The sequence below is a fragment of the Heterodontus francisci genome, chromosome 11, assembly GCF_036365525.1.
Source record: "Heterodontus francisci isolate sHetFra1 chromosome 11, sHetFra1.hap1, whole genome shotgun sequence".
NCBI classification, from domain to species: domain Eukaryota; kingdom Metazoa; phylum Chordata; class Chondrichthyes; order Heterodontiformes; family Heterodontidae; genus Heterodontus; species Heterodontus francisci.
In genome coordinates, this window is record NC_090381.1 from 55,861,221 (window position 1) to 55,881,257 (window position 20,037).

Genomic DNA, 20,037 nt, shown 5'->3' on the forward strand with positions numbered 1-20,037 from the left:
ACTAGCCTGGAGCTCTGCTTGTTTCATGTACTTTTAAACACTACTCAATGCTGGGAATGCTGAATGCTCTAGATACTGCCCCAGTTATGTCCTGGGAATCAGTTGTAACTTTGCTTTTATTATTTTTGTAAAGGCACGGTAAATACATCGAAAGCCAACTTCTGAATCACGGGTAGAAAATGGCTATTAGGTTTTTCTGAAATGGTGAATAGGAAAAGTTTACTTTTGTTGCTCTGGAGGAACATCAGGTGTGAGGCCTTTTTTTTACATGCCTTGGGTGGCTGTAGAAAACAATACCCATCTACCTTCGAGATGGAGCTGGGAGCGAGATGGAGCTGGGAGCTATTCAAACATGAGTATAGTTTTAATTGTGACATTCAAACATGATGGGAAGTGTTACATTTAACAAACTGAGCTGTGAATGACTTAATATATTTAGAAAAGGACAACATCTTTCCTATTTCCTACCATTTTTGTCTCATACTTCAATAACATTAATTCTATTTCATGTAGACTTATTTACATATAAAGAAATGTTTCTAAATTGGGAATTTGTATTGAATTATCAGATTTTCTTAAAAAGCATACAGCAAGCCAAAGGTCTACCTTCAATGCTGAGCTGTTTATTTTCATGGATGCTGCTACAAACCTCATTAATACTTTACTGACTGTAGGGTACTCATGACTTGTCATACCTGATTTAATTATGGCTTGTTGCATTGTCTGAATGGGCCAGAGACAACAGAAAGAGCAAAATGAAATGGCCATGGGATAGCAAGTGTATTTGAATGAATTATTTGGCTAAGGGCAATCTCCCTGACATGGAAATTTCATGAGGCACAGCGGAAGTATAACAGAAACAGAATTTTCAGATATGACAGTCACTGACCGGTAAAGGAAGATGAGACACTAATCCCAGATAGACTTTGTATAAGGATACTTGAAGTGGCCATTGAAAGCATTTGCCATTATATTTCGGTAATCATCAGAAATAGTGATACCTGAGGTTTTGAAAATGGCTAACATAATACCAATCTTTAAAAACAGATAGAGGGATGGTTTAGGGAACTATAGGCCAGTGAACATAACATCGTGTGGATAAAATATTAATGAACATCCTGAAAGAGAATGCTACAGCTAAAATTTGATTTTTGAAGAAGGAATCTGCATTGATTTTCCAACAAATGTATTGGAGGTCTTTGAGGAACAATAGACCCCAAGAAAACAGGAATACTGGAGTTTTCCTAAGGCTTTTGACATACACAAGTGGCTGACCCTCAAGGTAGGCAGGCATGGAAATAAACTTGAGAGAGATTGAAAATTGGCTGAACCAGAGGCTGGTTCTGATTGGAGCTGTACTGACATAGCAAGGAGACAATTGGCAGGGTACTAGAGATCTGTGGTAGTACCTATACTACTTTATAAATTCTTGCGTTTTCCACTAGCAAAATACTTAATAGAAAGTATGTGGCAGACATGGTCTTTGTTCGGATTTGGGCAAAATGAGAATTTTCTTGTTTTGAACTAATTATTAACTTTATCATCAGGGAAACCTTTGCCTCATTCTTAATTCTCGGGAGATTGACTATGGTCAAATCATTCGCTTTTGAATATTTTATATCCTGTCACCATTGAGGTATTTCAGTGGCTCCATTTGTGGTTTTTTTTGGTCCCCTTTCTATCTTGCTAAGGAAAAGTAGCAATTACAAAATGTCCCCTAGTGGAGAATTGTCAATTTAAATAACAGCTAAAATTATTCACCTGAAGCTTACCTGAAAAACAATAAGTCCAATGATATTACAGCTTCTTTGTATTTAAAGATTTAACAATCTGCTGGCAAAAAGCAATTAAATTAAAAATATTTGCTTTGAATCTTAAATTCATGGGTAAAATAATAAATTTGTGTTAGTCAGATATGGAAAAATAACTTGTATCAAATACGGTTGTTTGGATGTCAGTTTTCCTGTTGATGGCGATTATTAAGCTATTAGTTGTCATTCACTACAGCGCCCCCAGCAGGAATTTATTAATTCAAACAGATTTGTGAATCCATCAGTTTCCTGGATGAGCACTTATTTTAGATCCTACAATACATTTGTGGGTACTGCTTCTTATTAAAATTAAATCATCCTCTAAGCAGTATGAGTCATCCATCCAGAAAGTTGATCCTGTTACATGTTTAGCTACTTCTAACCATCATTTCAATGTGAAGCATTAACAATGAAGGGTTCAGAGGTGCAACCCTAGGTTCTTTACTTGAACTGGAATTATCTTTTTCAGTTTGCAGTTTTTTATTTAGCACTGGCTCAGCTAGATAGTTGTATGTTGTCTATGTTGGGAGAGCTTTTTGACTAAAGTAATGTCAGAATAAAGCTTGCTTCATTGGACTACTGCATGAGGTCAAATCAGTGTTGCAATTGCAGAGACTCAGGAGCAGCTTAGAGTCCAGGATCACCAATGTGTCTTATTAAAATCTAGCAAGTGTGGCATGCAGTCATTCAACTTAGGAATAATCTAATTTCACTAGGTGTACCGACTTTTCAGTATGGTTGTGATGTGCACCATCTGTGTAAATCATTGCTTTATAGGTACAGACTATATTTAGTTGAAACACCTTTTTATATCTTGACCATTCTTTACACATTAGTCGAGGGGTCGCAATCTGCACCTCTGGAGCTGCCTGCAGCTCATTATCAATTACTATAAATTTTTAGAAAATTGTGACCTAAATGCTTTTCTGATGTAAAAAGATAATCAGGTATCTAAAAATCTTGGTTGTTTTACCAAATAAAATAGCATCATGAGCTCTTGCCTGCTATCGGATCATGTGAGTCGCGCATGGCGGTAAAAATCAGTAAAGAACAAAATTAATGTGGCCCTTGTTTTGAGGCTGTTTTGGAAATGTCTACAAAGAAGAGAAAAATTGAGAATTTCCAAATGAGTGGACTGATACGTTTGCATTGATCCCGAATTCGGGTTGGCCTTCCTGTGTGTCTCATTTGCAATGAGAAATTCGCCAACAACAAGAAATCAAATCTTGAGGCATTTCACTAAAAAGCGCACTATCTTAGCTGAAAATTATCCACTTGGAATTGCCAGAAAGAAAGCTGTGGAGGAGCTGAAGAACAAGTGGAAAAATATATGTTCACTAAGTGGGTGAAATCAAGTAGCTCGAGCATTGCCAGTTTTGTGGTAGCTCGAGATTGAAATGGGAAAAGCTGTTCCCACATGGTGAATATGTAAAAGAGTGCTTTATCAAAGTATCAGAGCAGCTGTATAGTGATTTTGGAAACATAGACAAAATTATTCAGAAAAATTAAAGAAGTACCTTTATCTGAAAAGACTGAGAGGGACAGAACAGTGAAAATGGCCACAAATATCACCAGCAAATGGATTGAGGAAATAAATTCAGCTCCAGGCTTCTTTATTGCTTGTGATGAATTGTGTGATGTTGATATTGCACAGATTGCTCTTCTCTGCAGGTATGTTAATTGCAAGGGACCCCAAGAGGAGCTCATTGACTTGGTGCCCCTTAAAAGACAAGCAAAGGGAGAAGATGTTTTCTCAGCTATTGACCTGCCTAAAAGAGAAAGGAATACATACCAGCGATATAATCTCAGTCGCTACTGATGGGCCACTGAGTGTGAGAGGGACAAACAAGGGATTTGTTGCACTGTTGCAAAATACGCTGGATCACAATGTGGTATCATTTCATTGCCTAATTCACCAAGAACCACTCTGGCCAAATGTTTCCTCCTCAGTTCACAGAAGTGATGTCCCTGGTCATAAAGATAGTTAACAAAATAAAATATGAAAAGAAGGAAAGGATTAAAGCACCGACAGTTCTATGAACTTTTTGAAGGTTTACTATCTATATACGGGCTGTCTTCTCCACACGGTACGTTGGCTTTCTGGGGGAGAGTTCTTGCACCTTTTTTGGTAAACCTGTTTAGAAGTGAAGGTGTTCATGTGGGAAAAGGACTGCATAGTTAACAGATCCACAGTGGCTGCTGAAATTTCACTTCGTGACAAACATCACAGCACATTTAAAAGACCTCAACAAAAAAGCTACAAGGAAGGGAAAACATGGCTCTCGCTTTTGGAAGAAGTACTTTTATTTGAGTACAAGCTAGCACTGTTTGGGAGAGACATTGAGACAGGTTCCCTTGCTCATTTTCCATCAGTGAAACAATTCAATGAACAGTTAACCGGTATACTTGACAAGGAAACCCGAAAAGATGGGATTCTGAAAATGCAAGAAGGTTGTACAGAATGTTTTTAGGCCTTTAGAAAGGAAAGGGCAACTTTACAATTTGTGTTCAAACCTTGAAGCAGACATTTCAGCACTCAAAAGCATTTTCAGGAGTGAGCCAAGCAGTATTAGAATTTGAACTGGTAGATTTGAAGAGCAAAAGATGTGTGGACATCTAAATTCAGAGGCTTGAAAATCCCTGAAGGAGAAATCTACCTTGGCACTTGAACAAAACTGGACCAAAACGGATGCTTTTAAAAAGACCAAATTGCGTTCAAAGCTTGTTCTTTGGACACTTACTGTAACTTGAGATGTACATTTGGCATACTGTCCATCTTCAGATCTACTGACCTGTGTGAGCAAGTGTTTTCAGGTATGAATTTCAGAAAAACAAGGCAAGAAGCCAATTAAATGAAAGTTTATTGTCCTGCTTGAAAATGAAAATGACAGCATACTGTTCAGATATCAAATCGCTCTCCAATGGAAATTGCATACAAGTGAGTTTTTCATTTAAGGAAGGATTTGATAATTAAATGGCTTGTTGCGTTGTTTTAAACTCATTAACATTGTAGTTGTGAGAAAGTTATCATTAAATGTTGATAGTTGTTAATTGAAAGGTTTTTACAATCAGATGCCCTCTTTCATAGATATTCATGTACGTTTTTTGAGTGTCAGTAAAAAGATGTTGCATAGAAATCCATAAATGTGTCTGTCTTTTTCATTATTACTGGTGTTTGAGTCACAACATTGCAGATCTTAAGATGCTGCATTTTTGAGTAATTTTTTTTATTGTTTCACGGGATATAGGCATCGCTGGCTAGACCAGCATTTATTGCCTATCCTTAATTGCCCTTGATAAGATGGTGGTGAGCCACCACCTTGAACCGTTCCAGTCCATGTGGTGTAGGTACACCCACAGTGCTGTTACAAAGGGAGTTCCAGGATTTTGATGCAGCAACAGTGAAGGAACGGCGATATATGTCTAAGTCAGGATGTTGTGTGGCTTGGAGGGGAACGTGAAGGTGGTGCTGTTCCCATGCATCTGCTGCCCTTGTCCTTCTGGATGGTAGAGGTCGTGGGTTTGGAAGGTGCTTTGGAAAGAGCCTTGGTAAGTTGTTGCAGTGCATCTTGTAGATAGTATACATTGGTGCAACTGTGTGTTGGTGCTGGAGGGTGTGAATGTTGAATGTGGTGGGTGGGATGCCAATCATGTAGGCTGCTTGGTGCTGGATGGTGTTGAGCTTGAGTGTTGTTGAAGCTGCACTCATCCGGGCAAGTGGAGAGTATTCCATCACGCTCCTGACTTGTGCCTTATAGATAGTGGACAGACTTTGGGGAGTCAGGAGGTGAGTTACTCACTGCAGAATTCCCATTCTCTGACCTGTTCTTGTAGCCACAGTACTCATATGGCGAGTCCAGTTCAATTTCTTTTTTTTGAAAAAAAAAAGGTGGCTGTTGTTATTAAGCTTGCAGACCCCTGTATTAGAAACATCCATATATTTTGGCTGCAGTATTTTTCTTTTTGGCATAGTTGTGGTAGTCATTAGTTGTCTTATGCTGCGAATGTATATAAAAACCCATCAAAAAGTATGTATTGCAATTAATGTGAGCTGAATTGCATTCAGTTTTTTCCTTTTTAGCTGGGATGTGTGCTTAAAAGAGCAAGGGTTGTGCATAAAATAATGCAAATCATTTAAATAATCTAATGGGAGACTGCACCACACTTCCCTCATTTGTACTGTTTATTTGTGGTAAATAAATTCTTAAACTTTATTAGTTTGTAGTATAGAAGGTGGCAGGTAATTGGTTACGCTGTGGAAAAGTGGTTTAAAGTTTTGGCCTTGTATGCCAGTTTTTCGGTGCTATCTACTAAGATATTACATATAATGTTTTAGGTTCTTAACATGATTATATTTCTTTAACTTTACATATGTTTTGATTTCAAACATTTCTTTAATAAAGTGACTCCTGGCAACACAGCCTCCCATCCCACCTTGCCAACGCCTACATCAGCACCCAGCATGCGCGCAAAAACGTCATTTGTCGCCCATCGCTCCCAACCTCTCCACTTCACCTCATTTGGCTCCCTCCCGCTTCTGGTCCCCGCTCCCTGGAGTGAGGGGGAAGAAGGGGCGAGCCCACTAATGCTGTTGTAATACGCACACAATCCCACACATGCAGCTATACTGGAGCTCGGGTCTAAACACAAAGCTCACTGAAGTGAAGCTGGATCAAGTTGTTGATTTGGCTCTTATTACAACACAGAAGCAGCTTTCTACTAGAGTTCATGCTGAACACAAGCTCCCAGGATTTATCTGTTCCGACTTCCAAAATGTTAGAAATCTCTTTAAAATGCTCCCTGGTTTAAAATTTGGGTTTGTGTCCTGAAATAATCGTCAGTAAAATTCATTAAACAACCCATTGTGGGGAACAGGAGCGGGGGCCGGAAGTGACCATTTTGGTTTCATTTGTTTTCGTTCTTATGATATATTGAGCAGCGCTGTGTTTACTACTGGCAGCTGCTAAAACGTCGCAGTGACATAAAAGAGTATGAGGCTACATTTGCGCATGTGCATGAACTGTGCCACCTAGTGGTTGCGTTGTCAGCAAATGTAGCCTTCCTTTTATCATGACAGAGCAACTTTCTTATTGGAAAGCAGAACCAACAGTCAATTGTGGGTATTCAAATGTTGAGTGATAAAATTATTTTTGGATCAATCTACTAGATATCCGGTGAATTGAGTGTTGACCCCCAGTTATTAAGTGAATTATACAAACGGTAACGAATAGTTTAGATTCTGTAAGTGATAATTGCATGCAAACATAAATTACAAAATTATAAACAAAAAGCTGTATGAGGAAAATAGATTTATCTAAAGGGGGGTGGGAGTGGCAGGTTTTCACTTTTATTTACCCATGTTATAGTTTGGATTTGCTGTTTTATAGCTGTTTGGATTCAGTGGTGACAGCTACTGCCATAAATGGGTCGTACATAACCTTTCATTTCGGAGTAGATGCTTACTGTTCAATATCTGCTTATACAATAATGTAATCCAAGGGTGTAACAATGGTACTTCCTGTCATATGAACTAGATACTTGTATCTTTCATGCATACCATCAGATGCCTTTCCAATCTTTTTGACAGCAGTTGGAAAAACATGAGACTGTACAAATTGTTAAGCAAGTGAACCTGCGAAACAACAGGAATCCATCATGGCGAGCTGTGTTTTTTTTTTTCACAATTGGTAATCTGTGGGCTTGCAGCAGTAAAAAAGAACTAAAGACTGCTGGATTAATGTAAAAACCCAACTGATACACTAATGCCCTTCAGGGGAGGGAATGTAGTACCTTTACATGGTTTGGATGCATATGATTCTAGTCTTGCTCCATAGGACAGCTAGGAATAGAAATGCTGCTGTTGCCCACTTTCTAAGAACAAATATATTTTAAGAACTATTCCACTGCCTTCCCTCATTCTCCTGAGCCTAGCCAAAACAAAGCTAATCTGTTTAAAATGTAGTTTTACATCTTTGCTGCACTTGACTGCCAGTATCTTCTATTTTCCATGTCTTGCCCCTTCAAGCACTCTTCCCTACCCACCCCACTTACACACCCCCAGCCCCCCCCCCCTTTCCATCTAGTGGATGGCTAGAATAGCTGCTAATCAAGCCTGCTACTACCTTTTGTCTTTCCCATGCCTGTAACTTATTCTCCTTGACTATAAGCATCAAGAAAACTGTTGTCATGGGACAAAGTATTACATCTCTGCTCCTGATCATGTTAAATAACGCCCCACTGGAAATGGTTAGCAAATTATGCTACCTTGGGTCCACAGTGACAGACAATCTGTCCCTTAATGCAGAGCTCAATACATGCATGGGTAAAGCAGCTAACATCTTTGGCCGACCTGAAAAACACTCATAGAAAGCAACAAGCTGACCCTTAGAACCAAGCTGATGGTTTACAAGACCTGTGTTCTCAGCACCTTGCTGTATGGCTGTGACACACTGGCCAAGTGGCCTCTTTCTGTGCTATAAACCTCCTATGATTCTATTCTATGACTTAACAGCTACCAAGAAAAGAAGCTGCATAATTTCCATCTTCGCTGTCTGCGGTGCATTGAGTATGTCCTGGTAGGACAAAATCACGTGGCAGCCCTCTCAAAGGCAGAGCTCCCAAGTGTGTTAGCACGAATCAAACAGGTGGCTTCGGGGGATCGGACATGTCTGCAGGATAGAGGACAATTGCATGCCCAAGGACCTTCTGTATAGTGAGGTTGCCAGGGCCAGATGACCAGTGGGGGCGCAAAGCTCCACTTCAAGGATGCTTGCAAGCCTGATATTAAGGCCCTAAATGTCGGCTATCGCACCTGGGAATCACTAGCTGTCGAAAGAGGGAAATAGCGACACATCCTGTGGACTGGTGTACACGACCACAACAACCAGTTGCAACAGCAGCTTGGCAACAGGCGCCAACGTCAAAAACAACAACTCGCAGCTTAATGTGCAGCACTTATGGCAGAACCTGCCTCTCAAGGATTGGCCTTCACAGCCACACAGCAAAGGTGCACCAAGAGAAGACATCCCACCTAAATGGATTGTTTGCTGTGTGTCCATCATCTTTCATAGATGCAGGATGCCAGCCATTGCCTTTTGAAATTGGCTTTATGCAAAGTTTAGCAGGAAGAAATATTAAATCCCATTACAGTGCAAATGGTTGCTGGAATCTCTTGAGAACTGGGTAGATTTGCAATAGTAGGTTTCTACAACAGGTGGCCAATGTGCAGTGCCAGTTTTATGCCTGGGTGGCAAGCTGAAAATAGCCCTAATTACTCCTTTTAATTTTTCCTGATTGTCATCGGTAACCTTTTCACTGTCTGGCTTTCATACTTATTTTCCAAATTGCCCTTTCCTTTTAAGGCTGTGTTTGTTGACAACGCAACAACTAGGTGGCGCTGCAATGGCACATGCGCAAATGCAGCCTGTGCCACTTAAATGTCGCAGTTTGCGATGTCAGGCAGCTGCCAGGATTAAAGATGGCGCTGCTCAAATAATCATACAATGGCAACCTAAAAACACATGGCAGTACACAATGGTGGGAGGGGAGAGCGCGCGTGGGCCGGGGAGGGAGGGAGTGAATAGGGAGTTGTGGGGGGTGAGCGGCGGTGGGAAGAAGGAGGGCGTACCCGCCACCATCAAGGTCTTCGGCCGCTCTCTCCTCCCCCACCTGCGTTAGGCGATTACATCATCTGCATATGCGTCAATCAGTCCTGACAAAGCAAAACGCAGCGCATGTGCAGAGGGTATGGACCAATTTGCGCATGTGCGCAGATTGGTGCAGTCGGATGATGTCAGCTGCTAGCTGCATTGTCAATAATCACTGTTCCTTTTAAACCAGTAAGTTAATTTGTTTTACAACACATTTAAACATGCTTCCATTCAAAATTTCTTTATGTAGAGAAAAAAGGGTTCACTCCAAAATGTGAGTCAATTTGTTTTTTTTTAATGCTATTTAGTATTGAGTGTTTAAGCAATTTATTGATGCAGATTTTACAGATTATAAAATGTGAATATGCTGTCATTTTATGGTCAGATCTAGAAGCAGTGATTGAATATTTGGAGGTCACACTGTATCAGCTTTATTTAAGCTCTGAATCTTTGATTTTATGTATCCAAATTAAATTAATGGTTTTATTTCACTCCCAGGGCTCATTTCTCCTAACATTGCTCACTGCGAGACATATGTGTACTTGATTAACAGTTCAATTTTAAAAGCAGCAGATCTGAAGTATAAACAATAGAGTACCTCTTAAATGGTATTTATTCTTTGTAAATACTAATGACTGTTAACAAATCAGTAATGCCGCAGCCTGCATGTTTTGGTCTATCTTCAGGGTGAAGTGGAGCAAATTGCCATGATGAAGCCAAAAGGCCAAAATGAGCACAGTGAAGGTATGCTAGAATATCTAGAAGATATAATTGGATCAGAACGATTGAAAGAGCCAATACAGGTCCTCTGTCGCAGAGTTGAGGTTTTGAATGAACAGAGAGGAGAAAAGGTAAATTTGAAGCTGTTTTGAGTAAATAATCAAATGTAACATTCCTAAATGGTAACGTCAGCTGTCATTACTATTATGTTAACTAGTGCTAGCAAGATGCTTTTTGGGATTTTATAGTACTGAAGTTTGAGGTTTTTAGTGGCTTTTCGACAATTCTTGGAAACTTCCTGGTCGTGAAATATTTGGTTCAAAGTTATAAAGTGAAATATTAAGCATGCCAATTTATCATTGGATAATAAACTTGCTTCTGTAATTGTCATAAAGGATGGGTAAATTTATCAAATTACCCTCTATGAAAATCTTAGGGAACTATTCTGTATTGGTTCAAAGACTAAATAATTCCTTTAAAATCTCTCGTGTGCATTCAAAAACAATTTGTTCTGTACATCGGTGATTTGAATTTCATAGTGAAAAATATGAAGTTGTTAAACTTTTTATTTTAGCTTAATAGGGTCAAGATGGTGGAAAAAGAAAAGGATGCATTGGAAGGAGAAAAAAATCATGCAATTGAGTTTCTTGCCTTGGAAAATGAGATTATGAAGAAAAAAAATTGTGTCTTGCAGTATTACATGTACGTTCAATTTTCAGCTGCAAATTTGATTCTTTTGAAAGTATTACCTCATCTACATTTTTAAACAATTTGATAAATTCTAAATTCAGTGATTTGAAATGTTTATTTGCAATTAGTGGTTTTTGTTCCCACAGTATTAATAAGCACAAGTGAAGTATTTATTAAAAACTGAACACCTTTATTGGCTGTTATCAGAGCTAATCAAATTGCAATTCTGCTTGAAAAATGTATACAATTATGCTTTTTTTTAAAGGCAAAGTCAGGTTTTTGGCTGAGCTCAATTTAACACTGCTTTAATTGTTTTGTTTTTCCCTTCCATCATCAGTCATGATGTGCAGAAAAGAATAGCTGATATGGGAGCACAAAAACAAAAAATCCATGAAGACACGCAAGATACCCGTGATAAAAGTGCCAAATTTGTGCAAGACCTAAAAGTCAAAAATAATGCTTTGAAGAATCTGGAAAAGTAAGGCATATACTTGTTTATAGCAAATATAGAAGGGTCATCAACCTGAAATGTTAACCATATTTTTCCCTCTCCACAGATGCTGCCAGGCCTGCTGGGTATTTTTGCAGTATTTTCTGTCTTTGGTTCTGATTTCCACCATCTGTAGTATTTTGTTCTTGTATTTGTTTATAGTGTTGTTCTCTCATTTTATATTTCTGTGAAAAAATCATTAATGTGTTGGTATGCCACTGTCATCCAATCCCTTATGGTTGGAATATAACAATTTTTGGCTTTGGTCATGTAACTAGGGTGGTAGAGAGCGCTTTAAACTAAATAGTGGGGGCAAGGGATCAGGATTGAGAAGATGTGCTAAATTAAGTAGAGAAGACAGGCAAGAAAGCAAGGTCGTAATAAGGGAAATGATCAGACTGTGGCAGGAAGGGACAGAGTGTACCAGCAGATAAGACAAGAGGTTACACAAATAGGAAGAGAATGCATGTAGCATTTGTAACAAAGCAGATGAATTGACATCTCAAATAGTAATAAATATATATGATCTGGTAGCCAAACTAAGATGAAACTCTACATTGGGGAGACCAAGCGCAGACTGGGTGACCGCTTTGCGGAACACCTCCGCTCAGTCCGCAAGCAGGACCCTGAGCTTCCAGTTGCTTGCCATTTCAACACTTCCCCCCTGCTCTCATGCTCACATCTCTGTCCTGGGATTGCTGTAGTGTTCCAGTGAACATCAATGCAGGCTCGAGGAACAGCATCTCATTTACCGATTAGGCACACTACAGCCTGCCGGACTGAACATTGAGTTCAATAATTTCAAAGCATGATGGGGCCCCCCATTTTACTTTTATTTTTAGTTATTTTTTCTTACATTTTTTTCCAATTTTTTTAATGTTTATTTCATTTCATCTTAGTTTGTTCAGTTTGCTTACCCACTGTTTTTTTTTTCGTTTGTACTTGCTGCTGTTCAATCTTCAGTCCGCTAACACCCTATCTGTACTAATGCATTGTCTTTCAACACACCATTAACATATTGTTTGCCTTTGCTCCATGACCTTCTGGTCAGCTATGTGGCCTTGTCCAATCTACACCTTCTCCTTTGTTATCTCTTGCCCCACCCTCCGCCTCACTTGCTTATAGCCTGTGACTTTTCTAATATTTGTCAGTTCCGAAGAAGGGTCACTGACCCGAAACGTTAACTCTGCTTCTCTTTCCACAGATGCTGCCAGACCTGCTGAGTGTTCCTTGTTTTTATTTCAGATTTCCAGCATCCGCAGTATTTTGCTTTTATTAAAAAAATAAGGGGTTGCCCATTTAAGATGGAGATGAGGCAAATTTTTTTCTCTGAGGGGCGTGAGTCTTTGGAGCTCTTCTCCAGAGAGCAGTGAAGGCAGAGTCATTGAATATTTTTAAGGCAGAGGTAAATGAATTCTTGACGAACAAGGGAGTCAAAGAGTATCGGGGGTAGGCGGGAAAGTGGAGTCGAGGCCACAAACAGTTCAGCTATGATCTTATTAAATGGCGGAGCAGGCTCGAAGGGGCCAAATGGCATACTCCTCCTAATGTGTATGTTCACAACTGAGGCTTATTCCCCAATTATTTTAAAACATTTTAGTGTAAGATTGTAGAGATCATTCAGTGTCCAAGAGGGTAAAAACAGAAAATATGGATTGGAAAAAAAAACACCATTTTATTTTTAACCCTTTTCTTTCATAGAAAATGATTCTACTAACTAATGTGAAGAAAGGGTCTATAATGTTTTTCCTTGCTCCACCTTCCCCAAAGGAAAGCTGAGAGAACTACGTGAACATACATCTAACCTCTGTCTTCCTTGGCAGAACATTTCAACCAGCAAGTTGGGACCTATCATAATCATTGGTGAATTAAAAACTAAAATTATAGATATTGTGGTCTAATGACCATGAAACCATTGTCGATTGTTTTAAAAACCCATCTGGTTACTAATATCCTTTAGGGAAGGAAATCTGCTGTCCTTACCTGTGTGGTCTACATGTGACTCCAGGCCCACAGCAATGTGATTGACTCTTAAAATGCCTTCTGAAATGGCCTAGCAAGCCACCCTGTTCAAAGGCAATTAGGGATGGGCAATAAATGCTGGCCTAGCCAGCAACACCCACATCCCACAAATTTAAAAAAAAAAAAAAATTGTCTGAGACATCTCACTTATTTAGCTGTACAGAAGGCTGACAGTTTAGGAATCTTCCCGGTTGGCTTTTGCTACTAGTTCTGTAGTTACTAAACAGTTAGATTATGTTTTGTCAAGAAATATAATCCTGCAAGTTTCCCAGCAGAACAACTTCATATTCATGTACAACAAGTTTAATCTGTGTTTTCTCTTTCCCTATCCACTTGTTTGAGCCCTGGTTATTGGCATGAAATATTAAGTATAAAAAGGTAGCCTTTGCTACAGCATACCTTTGTATTTAACAAGCCAATGTAACAATCAATAAGTTTGTGCTGAATTTATTTTTTTAATTGTTGCTTTCAACTGGTATGTATAATGCAGTATCTATTGTACTGGACATTATTTGACGCTCCAAGCTAACTCCATCCTACAGTCCCGCCACAGGCCCTTAAACTTCAACTTTGATCTTGCTCTCATCTCCCTGTCCTTTGTTTACTAACAGGACATGTCGCTGTCCTAATCTTTGCTATACTGGTATAACCTGAATTCCCTATCTCTACTCAGTTGTGTGTTTTGACTTATGGTTGCAAATCCACCTGAGCTGATTGTCTTCTACTGGTCCCATTGTCTTGATTACAAACCAGACCATCTCTGACCACTTCCTAGAATCCTTCACCACTGAAATCACCCTGTCTTAGGGAGAGGCTGTGGTGTGATTTGGTAATAAGGGTCACGTACTACTGTGGTGATTTGAGCAGGGAAGATGATGGGACGTATAGTCAGGACGGGGAGGCTTCGGTAAGGAGGCCAAGTTTGTCAAAACCAGGAAGACAGTGAAATTCCCCACAATAAGGTCACAGATGACAAGGGTCTTGTTCACAAGTGAATAGACATTCTAAAGGGGGACTATGGAGACAGGGTGATGGTGATTAGCTGGCAGAGTCCACAGGGTCAGTATTGGGTGGGTTTTTTTATTTTTTTATTTAGAGATACAGCACTCAAACAGGCCCTTCGGCCCACCGAGTCTGTGCCGACCAACAACCACCCATTTATACTAACCCTACAGTAATCTCATATTCCCTACCACCTACCTACACTAGGGGCAATTTACAATGGCCAATTTACCTATCACCTGCAAGTCTTTGGCTGTGGGAGGAAACCGGAGCTCCCGGCGGAAACCCACGCGGTCACAGGGAGAACTTGCAAACTCCGCACAGGCAATACCCAGAATCGAACCCGGGTCCCTGGAGCTGTGAGGCTGCGGTGCTAACCACTGCGCCACTGTGCACTGTAGTGGGATTCGAAGAATGTTGGCAAGATTAGCCCCCGATGGGTGCGCTGTGGATAAGTCAGAGAGACAGGTGATATTGCCCAATTGGGGTTGCTTCTGCAGAACCCCTTCCCTTTGACCACTAGCCAAACTACTTACAAAATTCCCCTCTAAACCAGCATCTTTCTCTTTCCTATCTCACTGTATGCACTCTATGAGCTCATTTTTATTCATCAGAGACACCTCATGCTTTTTTGATCCATTACCACTAACCTGCTGACCACCCAGCATCTCTTCCTGTCCTCCATGTTCACAAACATTTTTAAATGGCCCTCTCTTGGGTCTGTCCCTAGCTTTCAAAAGCCCTACCCATCTCCTACACTGCCCGGCCCCTCCAAAAAAAAAAAAATCCATCGACCCCTCTGCTCTTTCAAATCACTGACCCATCTTGCATCCCCCTTTCTTTGCTAAAGTTCTTGAACACGATGGCCCCTCCCAAATTCTTACCCATCTTTCCACCAGCTTCATGTGTGACTCTTTTTCTAGTCAGGTTTCCGAAAATGACCCTAATCAAAGAGACAATATCCACTGTGACCATGATGCATTATCCCTTCTTGGCTTCTGCAGTCTTGGATATAGCTGACCATCCTCCTCCAATGTCTTTCCTTGTGCAGTTCAGTAGAACTGATCTCACTTGGTTCCACTCTTACCTATCCAATCGTAATTAGAGAATCTTCACCGATGACTTCTCTTTCTGATCCCACACTGTTGATCTCTGGCCTTTCCCAAGAATCTATTCTTGGCTCACTCCTCTTTTTCATGTTGACTCTTGGCAACATCATCCGAAAGGATGATGATGTATGATGATAACCCCCATCTCTGACTCCCACTGCCCCTGTTATCAAACTGCTTGCCCAACATCCAGTCCTGAATGAGCCATAATTTCCTCTGGTTAAACAAAGTCACTTTCTCAGGGGCCCATAGCAAACTCCATACTCTTCCTGATCATTGTTACAAGTTGAACCAGACAATCCGCTACCTCGCTGCCCTATTTGAACTCCGTGAACTTCCGTCCCTATCTATGACGTCTCCATCGAAAAGTTGCCATTTTCCTCAGTAACATTGCCTTTCTACTGCTGAAATCCTTATCCATGCTTCTGTTACCACCAGACTCAACTACTCCAATACTTGCCAGCAATCCATGAAGCTCAACTCAACCAAAATGCTGCTGTCGTATTCTGCACCGTCCCACTCGCCTATTAAGCCTGTGTTTGCTGACCTATGTTGATTCTTGGACCCCAAAATCTCAATTTCGAAATTCTCATTCTTGTGTTTAAATCCCTTGATGGATTTGCACATTCCAATCTCTGTAACCCTCTCCTGGCTGCCTAGGATGATTTAAACAAGGTGTTTCAAGTGGTAAAGGGATTTGATAGGATTGGTAGAGAGGTACTATTTCTTCTGGTGAGGGAATTCAGCCCATCTGGATATAATGTTGAAACTATGGTCCAGTGATAGTGAAATCAAAAGCTTTCTTCCCCCCACCCCCCCCAACATAAAGGGTAATGGAAATCCTGAAAGGCTGAATGTTGAGTCAATTGAGGCCAAACCTGAAATTGATACATTTTAATTGGTAATGGTATATCGAAGAATCTGGAATAAAGGTGACCGAATAGAATGGCAGAAAAGGCTCAAATGGCTGAATGCCCTATTCCCTTTCCTGAGTTCCTGTAATCCTTCAAAATTCTGCGTTTCTTCAACTTCGTTCTCTTGTGCATCCCTTGTTTCTTTCACCCCACCATAGGTGACTAAGCCTGACCCCAGCATCTGGAAATCTCTCCACCTTCCTCTTCTCTCTTTAGAAACTCATCTCAACCCTCCTAATACACTCTTTATTTTTTTTTTGGTCCGGTTATGCAATGTTGAAGGCACTATATAAATGCATGCTATTGTTTATTGCTGTTTTCCTATTTCTGGATTTTTGAAACCAAGCTAGTTGGCAAATGCATATCGTTATTGAGGCATATTAGACCCGAGAAGACTTGCAAACAATTCCTGGCATGTGCTGATAGCTAATCAAAGCTTGAGTGGCTATTGGCCCTGACAAAGGAGAGGAAAATGAGCCACAGTTCCAGCTACGGATTGCTATCTATTGCCCTGGAAATTTGAAGACCGGTTCTTGTTTAGCTGTGATACCCTTGTAATCGAATAACATGCCAAACTGCAGACTGAAAATTCAAGAATAGGTACTTGACTGTTCCTGTCATCTGAACCTGCATCCCCTAACTCTATCTCTCAGGAAAGGAGTGAAGGGTGAAAATGGAAAGGAGGGGACAAAGAGTGAAGGAAAAAGCTATTGCTATTTTGATTGTTATAGGCTATATTCTTTGCATATTATCCTAATATCTATTCAATAAATAATTGAAAGTTCTATACATATAATGGTAGTGTTATTTTATAGAAAACTAGGAAAAATTACAAAGTTCATTGAAGAGAAGAAGGAAACATTTGCCCAGTTTGATTTACACGATGTCAAAGTCCGAGAAAAGCTGAAACACTCAAAGAGTAAAGAGAAGAAACTGCAGAAACAACTACAAAAAGATATGGAGAAGGTAAAGTTTTGTTCACTTGGTTATGGTCAAGTGAGAAGGGGTTGAAGAGCTTCCCTCTTTTCCCTCCTTGTTAGACCACAACAGGTTTAATTCTTTCTTAAAGTGGATGTACTGGCCAATTCAGTAGGTGATTGGTTCTTGTTATGATCATAGCAAGTAAGTAATCAATAGGACAGGTTTTCTTGAGTTAACAAAGAAAGAGGTTAACTTTATTGTACCTAAACCAAAATAATAAAGTGCCAACTTTCACACTCGCGTGCACACAGGGTTGTCACCAGACTCAACTACTCCAATACTTGCCAGCAATTCATGAAGTTCAACTCAACCAAAACTCAGCTGTCCTATTCTGCACCATCCCACTTAACCCTCTGTTTGCTGACCTATGTTGGTTCCTGCAACACCACCCCCACCCACCCCATAAAATCTCAATTTAGAGTGGGGAAAGGTAGATTGGTTGAGTTTGAGTGCATTTTTTTTTAAAGTACACAGTCTGGATTTTGGTGATTTGGCTGGCTTCTAGCTGAATTCAGTAGTCCTGAGGCTTTTAGTTTGAAGAAGTAGATGACTGTTTCGGTGAGTCTCTTGGACACAGCAATGCGGATGATTTCCTCCAACGGGGTTTCTGATTGTAGCCGAAGTATGCAAAGGTGGTCAGTCAACAAGGATGATTTGAAAGCTTTCAAGCTGGAATGGAGAGAGAGAAAGGGGTTCCCCCACTTAAGGTCTGCTCATGTCAGTCCAGTTGCTTCTCCTTTTGCTGCAGAGAAAAAACCCAGCTTAAAACCACAGATGGGGTGGGGCTTATCACATGACAGTCACTCAGTCATTCAAACATAGCAGTTCGCAGTATTTCTCTGCTTGCTGAGAGAACCAGCAGTTCCTTTAAACTTCCTGGGTCTTGGTTTTTGCTGGGATATTAACAGACATTTCGTGCCTCTCTTCGTAAGCTTTGCAATGTAGGATATAGTGTTGCAAATTAGGTAGCCAACTTAAGCTGAAAGGATGACCTTGCTGGCAGCTTGACTTTTTAAAAAAAAACATAAATTCAGATCTCCAGTCAGTGGATTAAAGAAAATTATCATTCAACAAAACACATTGGCGTAACAATTTAAACATACAAATTAAGGCAGAGGTGCACAGGTTGTTTGGTGTCAGTTGCAAGAAAAGTATTCATCTCCACGTGACACATACAACTGATTTTTTGTCAGTTGAGTAATTAAAATGGAATGCTGTCGCTCACTTGTCATATCTATCTACTACTACCCCATGGAAAAATGCCAAACTTGCATCAGAAGTTTGACTATTTGTTGCTTCTGTTTGTGCTTTTACCATGAGTTTGTTCAGCTGTTTCAGTTGTTAATGTGGATAAGTACCCATGGGGCGATCATTCTAGGAATAATCGATTTGTGGTTATTGCTAGTGTTATTTCCTTATGGCTGAGACATTTGAAGTAACTGTTAATGCTCCCCCTTTTTTCCATGTACTATTGGTTTACTTCTAAAGAGCTTTAGCCCATCTGAAAAAACTGGACATGCACCAGTGAATCTCTATGGGAGAATCCATAATGCTGTTGCAAAATACCATTTTACTGTACATAACATCCATTCTTCCAGTACCAAGTTGAACCTTGCATCACTGATAAATGTGGGGTGTTACATTTTGATAAGACCGATAAGGAGGTCACATATTGGAAAATGAGAATCTAAATGGGTATAGGAGCAAAAGAATCTGGGAATAGAAATCACTAAAGTAGCAACACAGGTTAGTAAGGCCATAACAAAAGCAAATCAAGCAGGGTTTATTTCTCGAGGAATAGAATTGAACACACTTAGACTGCACTTGTACTGTGTACAGTTTTGGTTGCCATATTGTAAAGACTACATTTGCTGACAACACAACCAGGTAGCGCAGTACTTGCACAAATGCAACCTCATGCACTGAAACGTCACTGAGATGTTTTTGGCAGTTGCCAGTAGTAAAGATGGTGTTATGACCAGGTGAGAAAGAGGTCTGGGGGTCCCTTTCTGCCTTCACCTAGTCTTACTGTAACAGGATTTAATTTTAAACATGCTGTTTTTTAGCTGCTCCTCGGTGAATCCTTGTTCACCGCTTTCCAATTATAAGGCAAAGAAACCAACACAAACAGGCTTTCTTAGGTTTAAAGAAGCAAAGTGAAATTTTATTAAACTTAAACTCTAATTCGGTTAACACCTACAGATACACGACGCGCCCCCGCTAGCATGCATACACAATACACACGTGCAGAAAGAGACAGAAAAGAGCAGAAGAAATAAAGTGGAAAAGTTTGAGGCAATATCTGCAGAGTTTTTGTTACGGGTCTTTGAGCTCACTGTATAGTCCTTGATTGTAGGTAGTTCTTGCTTTTTGTTGAGGCCCAGTGTTGTTCCTTAAACCTTGTTCAATGTAGGAGACTTTTCTCTCTTGGTTCATGTGTTTTCGGTGGGTTTTTGGAGTTCCGAGAGAGAGATGGGAGCAGACTGACAGCCAGGAGAGTTCTTCTCAGTCCAGGAGCAAAAAGCTTTCTGCCAGTCCAAACACTGTCTGTTCAATATAAAACTCTCAGTTAAAACTCTGCAACAGCCAGTTAGTCATGTGACTAACTGGTCTGACCAGGTCTTGGCTCTGTGTATTGTGTGTCAGGCA

The 20,037-nt window shown here is 40.2% G+C and overlaps 1 protein-coding gene across 5 annotated transcripts in view; it reads left to right on the top strand.

The window, feature by feature from the left end:
- Nucleotides 1-20,037, top strand: part of smc4 (structural maintenance of chromosomes 4) — an 85,645-nt gene that overhangs the window by 17,511 nt on the left and 48,097 nt on the right. For all 5 annotated transcript variants that reach the window (XM_068042167.1, XM_068042165.1, XM_068042170.1 and 2 more), the window contains exons 6-9: nucleotides 10,147-10,311; nucleotides 10,755-10,882; nucleotides 11,208-11,348; nucleotides 17,223-17,373. In XM_068042167.1, coding sequence (XP_067898268.1) covers nucleotides 10,147-10,311; nucleotides 10,755-10,882; nucleotides 11,208-11,348; nucleotides 17,223-17,373 — 585 coding nt within the window. The remainder of the gene's footprint in view (nucleotides 1-10,146; nucleotides 10,312-10,754; nucleotides 10,883-11,207; nucleotides 11,349-17,222; nucleotides 17,374-20,037) is intronic.